Source organism: Saccopteryx leptura, chromosome 1 (assembly GCF_036850995.1).
Source record: "Saccopteryx leptura isolate mSacLep1 chromosome 1, mSacLep1_pri_phased_curated, whole genome shotgun sequence".
In the NCBI taxonomy this organism is placed as follows: Eukaryota; Metazoa; Chordata; class Mammalia; order Chiroptera; family Emballonuridae; genus Saccopteryx; species Saccopteryx leptura.
Window position 1 is genome coordinate 289,279,781 of NC_089503.1, and position 8,751 is coordinate 289,288,531.

Sequence of the window (8,751 nt, forward strand, 5' to 3'; positions counted from 1 at the left end):
ATGCTGTGTCTCTTTTTTCTAATAAAACATTTAATTTTGAGACAGACATTCTAATGATCTCTAAATATTTCTGTGGAATCTGACTTTAAGTTAATGAAAATGTTATTAGTGTACTTCTATATTCTTCACTAATTATGTCTTTTTATAGCTCCAACAAATAATATATCAACAAATGTAAAGTAACTTTTAAAAATGTATTTTACCATGAGATATTGTTTAAAACTAGAAGGAATTTAAAAGAATTTTAAATTCTTTAACTGGGAAATGAGCCAAACATTCACCGTCTACCCTGTCCATTTTTTTCTATAAGGGATCTCTTCATTGCATGTAACATTTATTTGTAAGTACACTTAGAGCACAGTCTTGGAAACCACTCAGCTGCAGAGATGAATAACCAAAGAGTAACCTATGCAGAACTGAATGTGGCCAAGTATTCAAAGAGGCAGCAGGTGAAACATAAAGGGACTAAAGGCTCCATTTTAGTAACTGAGCAAGAAATAACCTATGCAGAATTAAATCTTCAAAATGCTTCTCAAGATCTTCAAGGGAATGACAAGCATGACCACTGCAAAGGTAACACGCTTAATAGATACACAGTATAACTGTCTTAGGATGTGCATTTGGGGTGCAGAGGTGTGGGGGAACAGTATAAGATAAGCTCCATTATTTTTCATCTCTAAGGATCAAAACTTGAAGTTGGAATATGATATTCTAAGATGAAAGTTAGGACTAATTTTATTCAAGCATTGTTGTAAGGAGTAGTCTTTGACCAACAACTCACAGAGAATTCTATTTCCTGAAAATGCAGTGGTATATTCTGAGAGAAAGATTATAGTGGGAAATAAGAGTTTGGGGTCCAAGTTTATGTATATGATTCTCTGTGTAAACTGTCTAACAACTGTCTCCACCTCTTCTTTACTAGTGTTATTTTTTCTCTTCCTGCAGATTCCCCATCACCCCCAGGGAAGCTCATTGCTGGGGTGCTGGGAGTCATCTGCCTTGTCCTGATGTCCACTGTGGTAACCGTAGCTGTTATTCCCTGCAAGTAAATTTTTTTAAGATTATACAGAACTTTTCACTTTAATGATCATCAGTGCCTCTAAACACTTCATGAAATTAAGGACTAGAGTTTTTCATTTTAAAGTATACATTTAAAATAAATGTAGAATGGTTTTCTTTTACTTTATCAAATGCATAAAATAATGATATTAGTAAAGAATATTTTACATGTACTCATGTATTCTGACTTTATAAGTCAAAGAAATGCTTGAGGAGACTGAAAGACATTATGAAGAAATGCAAATTCATTTCGAGTTTGGTTAAACCAATATACCTTAAAGAAGGTTGATGAAGTATGGTCCATTAGCCTTTTAAAATATTTCCCCCTAAAACTTTATTAATTTTTCTTGTTAAATCAATTTTATTACAGATATTTCTCATCCTAGACAATACAGTAATCTTCATCAAGAAACAAAAATTGTTATGATTTATTTAGATTAATTAATTTTTTTAAGAATTACTTTAATTTTGTAGCTACTGTAATGCTGGAGAAGAACACTTCATCCCCAGAGACAATGACCCACAAAGGTACATGATGAATTTCAAAGTTTTGACATTAGAAGATTTTATTTTGTCTCTATCTTAGGCTAGACAAAAATGATAACATATTTTTGGGGGGAGACAGAAAAAATAAAATGAACAACAAATTTTTATAAATAATTAATATAGAAGAGTTGTCTCTTTTATGCAACAATATAAAAATGTTCATTTAAAATCACTGTAGCCATTGCTGGTGATTCATTTAAATTTTCTACTGCTCTAATATAACAAGAGATAAGTAATTTTTCTTTTCTTAAAAAGTAGTTTCATTCATTGAGTTTTAGGACATGTAGAGAGTGGATATTTTTGTTTGTGTGTTTTCTTTTTATGGGTATATAAATTAGATGTCAGGCTGACCCTTCCCTGTGAGTGTGTATGGGTGTGTTTTTTTTATATAGCTCAGCTTGTGGGATTGCATAGATATATTATACACCTATATATTTATTCCTATGCAAGTACATAAGTTGATTTTCATTTTTAAAAATTCAAATTGTTATTGGGTAATAATCCATAATCTCTTTTCAGAATATTACTGTGGTCGTTGTCCATCAGAGTGGTTTACATATTCCAACAATTGCTATTACATTTTTACTGAAAATAAAACATGGAAGGAGAGTCTGATGGCCTGTGCTTCTAAGAACTCTAGCCTGCTCTACATAGATAATGAAGAAGAAATGGTAAGAGATTACATATTTCATGCACTTTATTAAAGGCTTGTTTCAGTTAGTATTATATTTGCAGAATCCATCCACATTTTTGTACATCTTTGTAGCTAATGTATGTATAACATTCATTGTTTATAATATTTTATATTTTTATATCACTAATAAACGTTTGCTAATTTCCAGTCTTGCTTTTCATAGAAAACTGTGCTTCTATAAATGTTTGGTTTCTAAAATAAACTTTGTTATTTAATTTTAGTTTGTCTCAAGGACACTTAATGAATCATAATTGAGCAGATTGATTTCAAGGGGTATAGAAACACGTACTTACAAATCAGGTCACAGAGTTTGCAGACTCCTCAGCCCTGCTCCCGTGTATTCTCTCATCACTTCTCCTCCCTCATCACTTACCACTGTGCTGACTTAAAATTATAGGCTCTTTGTTTGCTTATGAACCTCATAAAATGAAATTGTACATATACATTTCTCTTCCGTCTCTTTTCACTCTCATATGATATTGTTGCTTCTCATTTATTGAATTTATTAGTGGTTTGTTAATTTTCACTGTTGAGTTATATGAATGCATCATTTTCAAATCCATTCTATCTGATGTCTTTTATTAAGGAATGTGAATTTCATACCCTCAGGGAAAAAGTGCCTTGCTGAGCGGATTACTTTTAGTCATAAGATTCTCATTGCTGGTCCCACCTCCAATCTGCCTAGCCTGGTTCTCTCTTCGGAGGAGGAGAATCTTTTCTTCTGATTGCTTTTGTTAGCAGGTGTCCTGGGATCATCTTCCTGGGTTTGCCTGGTGTTGCAGGGCAGGATTCTCTCTGCAACACAGAAGAGAAATGGCTTCCTTGAGCTACTTCCTATTGACAGGTTGGGTGTTGGAAAGTATCAAGCTTAAGCCCCTTTCTTCAGCTGGGTGGGGACATAAGGTACCCTGTCAATCTGTTGTTTCCTAATCCTGGGGTACTGACCATTTTTCCTTTCTCTTCCCACCTTTCCGAATCCTCCTTGACTTCTATCTTTCATTAATTCCTGAATTTACAGTTGTAGTTAGCAGAGAAATGAGTCTCTGACCCCTGGATCGTGGATTCTACCTACACAGACACCGATCAGTTTGGGGCTTGTCTAATTAAAGAATGATGTGGGGTCTGAAAAACAAATTTTTGGCTTTCACGCCATTTATTCATTTTTTTAAAAATTTTATTAGAAAATTAAATTTGTCAGGTGACATGGGTCAATGAATATATAGATTTCAGATAAACATTTCTATATCATTTGAACTGTTGATTATGTTGTTTGCCCATCACTCAAAGTCAAATAATTTTCCATCACCTTATATTTGTCTCTTTTTATACCCTTCCCTCTACCCCTTTTCCCCATCCCTCTCCCCTATGTCGTCCTCGCCCTGGTAATTACTTTACTTTTAACTATGTCCACGAGTCTCAGTTTTATATTCTCCCTATGTGTGAAATCATACAGCTCTTAACATTTTTTGATCTACTTATTTCACTCAGTATAATGTTCTCAAGGTCCATCTATGTTGTTGTATATGCAGAGACAGATTAATGCTGGTTGAGGTCCCAGCTGCAGAAGAAAATATTGGACCCCTTAAAAAAAAGACAGAAAAAAATACCTGTTAACCATATTTTTAAGTAAATAAAAATATTATGTGCTATTAATGTTAAAATTGCACATATGAGATCAAATTTGGTGTCAGTAGAAAGAAGTATAAAGTTGGGATTTTGCAGGGTCATTCAGAAGTTGGGCCCCAAGTGTGTTACCGGTGTACGCACTGTTAAATCCGCAGCTGCGTAAATGTCACTATGGTTGAGTAGTATTCCATTTTATATATGTACCACATTATCTTTATCCAATCCTCTATCAAGGGACACTTTGGGTGTTTCCATGTCTTAGCCACTGTGCATAATGCTGCAGTAAACATGGGGGTGCACGTATCTTTACATACAAATGTTTTTGAGTTTGGGGGGTAGATACCCAATACAGGGATTGCTGGGTCATATGGTAGTTTTATTCTTAATGTTTTGAGGTACCACCATATTTTCATCCATCTCTACCAGTTTACATTTCCACCAGCAGTGAATTAAGGTTCCTATTACTTCAGAGACTTTCCAACACTTGCTATTATCTCTCTTGTTGATAATAGCCAATCTAAGAGGTGAGAGGTGGTATCTCATTGTAGTTTTGATTTTGTATTTCTCAAAAAGCTCATGAAGATGATCATCTTTTCATATATCTGTTGGCCATTTGTATGTCCTCTTGAGAGACAAGTCTGTTCAGTCGTATCCCCATTTTTAATTAGATTGTTTGCTTGTTTGTTGCTGAGCTTTGTGAGTTCTATATATAAATATATTTTGTATATTAACCCTTTATCAGAGATGTAGTTTGCCAATATCATATCTCATTTAGTTGGCTGCTTATTAGTTTAGCTGTCAATTTCTTTTGCTGTGCAGAAGCTTTTTAGTATGATGTAGTCCCATTCATTTATGTTTGCTTTTATTTCCCTTGCCTTTGGGGTAAAATTCATGAATTGTTCTCTACAGCCAAGGTCCACGAGTTTAGTACCTATGTTTTCTTCTATGTAATTTATAGTTTCAGATCTTATATTTAGGTTTTTGATCCACTTTGAATTAATTTTTGTGCAGGTGAACAGAATGTAGTCAAATATCATTCTTTTGCATGTGGCTTTCCAGTTTTCCCAGCACCATTTTTGAAGAGGCTTTCTTTTCTCTACTGTGTGTCTTTGGCTTTTTTCATATATATGTGGTTTTATTTCTGGGCTCTCAATTCTCTTTCATTGGTCTGTATTTCTGTTTTTCTGGCAATACCATGCTGCTTTGATTATCATGGCTTTCTAGTATAATTTGAAGTCAGGTAGTTTGATGCCACCAGCTTCATTCTTTTTCTCAGGATTGCTTTGGCTATTCGGGGTTTTTTATGGTTCCATACAAACCTGGTAATTTTTTGTTCTATTTCTTTAAAAAATGGCATTTGGATATTGATAAAGATTTCATTGAATTTATTTATTGCTTTGGGTAATATAGCCATTTTCTCTATGTTGATTCTTCCAATCCATGAACAGGAATATTTTTCCAATTCACTGTGTCTTTTTTAATTTCTTTCAATAATGTTTTGTAGTTTTCAGTATATAGGTCCTTCACATCCTTTGTTAAGTTTATTCCTATTTATTTTATTTTTTTTTCAAGTGTAAATGAATTGTAAATGGGTTTTTTTTTAGTTGATTTTCTGAAGTTTCAGTGTTGGGATATAGAAAAGCAATAGACTTATCCATATTGATTTTGTATTCTGTGACTGTACTGTATGGTTTACTGTTTCTAATAGTTTTTTGGTTGTCTTTGGGGTTTTCTATATACAGGATCATGCCATATGCAGAAAGTGATACCTTTACTTTTTTCCCCCTGATATTTATGTCTTTATTTCTTTTTCCTGATCGCTCAGGCTACGACTTCCAGAACTATGTTGATTAAATAAGTGTGGAGAGAGTGGCATCCTTGTCTTGTCCTGATTTTAGAGGAAAAATCTTCATTTTTTTCACCATTTAGTCGGATAATAACTGTTAGTTTGTCATATATGACCTTTATTATGCTGAGATACTTTTCTTTTAGTCCTATTTTATTGAGTGTTTTAAACATAAGGAGATGTTGTATCTTATTGAATGCCTTTTCTGTATCTATTGATAGGATCATATACTTTTTGTTCTTTGTTTTGTTGATGTGACTTATTACATTGATCGATTTCCATAAGTTGAACCATCCTTGTGTTCCTAATCCTTGTTTTAAAATGCTAATCAAGTGAGAATGAATTCAGTTGATTGTGATGTATTATTTTTTAAATGTGGTTTTGTATTCGATTAGCTAGAATTATTTTTAGGATTTTTGCATCTATATTCATTAGAGATATTGGTCTATTGTTTTCCTTTTTTGTGTTGTCCTTATGTATTTCTTTAATTACAATACTTTAATTTATAAAATAGATAATAAAAACTCTGATCTCTAAGAAATAGTAGAAAACTATGTTGATTTAGTCATGATACCAAATACTTTAAATAAGTATTTGTAATTGTATTTAAAGTTTTAGTATGCTAGTTTTGTCAACATGGGTAACTACTAAATAGAATAAATCAAAATTTTCTTTTTTAACTTAAGACCTAAAATGCTAAGCATAAATGTTTCAGTTAATTTAAAATCATACATACAAACATGGCTGACAGTTTTTTAACTACATTAAAAGTGATATATATATATATATATATATTTATATATATATACCAACATATTGGTTTATAGAAGCTTCACTTACTATAACTCTAAAGTTGAAAAAACCCAAAGGTCCATCAAGAGGAGAAAGGACCAACCATTTATTTAGTGTTCAATTAGGATATAACACTTTTGTTTTGTTCTAAATTGAAGAATCCTTTGAAAAAATACATTGCTTGCATTTAAGAAACGTATAAACTTTCATAAGAGTTATGTAAATAGAAATTCTTTATTTTAGGTAGAAATTTCTGCATTCCATATCGCCTCCATCATGGACTGGAGTCTTTCGTAACAGCAGTGATCAGCCATGGGCTTGGATAGATGGTTCAACTTCCAAACCAAAGTAAGTTGTTCATACTTAGATGCTACATAAAAAAAAGATATAAGAGAGAACAAGTCAGTATTGAACAACTGTACTACATTTGTTTAAGTACAATTCTAAACATGAAGAATTATGATCAAAGTTAGTGAAATGTTGACATCAATATTAAAAAATGCATACCCTGTTTTCCTAATAACTGGACTCTTACTAATATTATATAAAAAATATCATTACCAATTTTCAAAATATTCTTCTATTACAGTTACATGGAAAATGCTACTTATTGTTTTATGGATTGCCCCCATGCAATGTAACAACAAAATTATGCATTTTTATCTGTTACAGTGTAGCAGAGTTGTCATCTGATGGAGGTAACTGTGCTGTGCTAACCCAATATGGCCTCACATCATGGAGTTGTGGATCTCTAAAAGCATATATTTGCAAGCATAAACTTTAGCGTTAGGACACTTGAGTTTGGATTCTGTTGGGTAACTTTATTATTTGTGAAATGTAAATAAAATTATGATTGCATAAGTCTTCAAATGAATTATGTTATTTTTTCTAATAATAAAAAAACTTCATAAAAATTATTGGAAAGTAATGTACATATCCTAAAGTTTATTACTTTTAGTTTCTGGCATTTTTATGTGAATATATTTGTGGCATTCAACTTTCTACAAGATCACATGTTGCATGAGTTGATTTAAATGAAATATCAAGAATAGACAAACCCACAGAGGCAGAAAGTAGATTGATTCTTGGTTATCAAAGGCTGAGAGCATGTGGGAATAGAAAATGACTGCTAATTGCTACACTGCTTCTTTGGGGACTGAAAACATTCTAAACTTTGATAGCTGTCGCCACAGAGACAATGACTTCTCAGAGACCACATGACGTGTACCAAGGGACCTAGGGGAGACTGCCTCACAATTCCCTATACAGGTTTTATGAGATAGCCCTGACACCCAGTCCTTACAGGTACTTACTGATACACACAAAATAGAAGCAGGGACAAGAAGGAGGAAGTCAGAAAGCATAGAGAGAATGTGGAAGTCACGAAGGAGAACGTCTTTAGAGCAGATTAATGGGCAAGCAAAACAGCTCAAATGTCCCCATCCAACTGATTAATCAGATTTGCTAGTTCTATTCCTATTGTACTGCATTCAGCACAGTGTTGTGTTCAGTATTTTTGTCAGTAAGGTCACTGTGGCCTTTGCCTCAGGGCACTGAACTCTGTCCCTACTTTATATTCCTATTCCGGGCCTCTACAAGCTGAAATGGTGGCAAATATTTTAAATGTAATAAAAATCAGCAATATATACACTCTAAATGCATAAAATTTATGCTTTGTAAATTATACCTCAGTAAAACTTGGGATTATGTTTGGGACTTTATTTTAACTTAAAGTAACTTATAAATTATTTAAATCTCCATTTATGATTATATACTTCAATTTTTTACTTATGTTGAACTTATTAGGCACATTCAGATTTGTAAGGCCAGAGGCCACCGCCATCATCATGTCTGTGCAGGTTCTCATTGAATTCGGACAGATGGTAAAGAACAGTAGAGCCAATGAAGGTGGGCCATTCTGTTTATTAAAGTCTCGCATTGGCCGATGAGCAAACAGGCAGGAAAACATTTCCCTTTCCTTCAGAACTCCCAAAGCCCTGACGCATTCTCTGGTTCCACAATCAGGAGAATCTTTTCCTGGTTCCTCTTAGAATCAAAGGCCTCCAGTCTTAGTAGAGCTCGCAAAACCCCTCAGCTCTGGTTCCCCCTCTGCATTCCTTCTTCTCTCTCAGCAAAACTGCCTTGGCCCATTCTGGCCAGTTCACTCAGCAGTAGAGTGATGGCCTAG

The 8,751-nt window shown here is 33.5% G+C and overlaps 1 protein-coding gene across 1 annotated transcript; it reads left to right on the forward strand.

Moving 5' to 3' along the window:
- The first annotated feature begins 337 nt into the window (after positions 1-337).
- On the forward strand, positions 338-7,347 carry LOC136389372 (NKG2-A/NKG2-B type II integral membrane protein-like). The gene is made up of 6 exons (XM_066361179.1): positions 338-573; positions 946-1,041; positions 1,534-1,587; positions 2,125-2,276; positions 6,811-6,911; positions 7,236-7,347. Exons 1-6 carry the CDS (start codon positions 387-389, stop codon positions 7,345-7,347), a joined length of 702 nt encoding a protein of 233 aa, XP_066217276.1. The 5' UTR covers positions 338-386.
- The last annotated feature ends 1,404 nt before the right edge of the window (positions 7,348-8,751 follow it).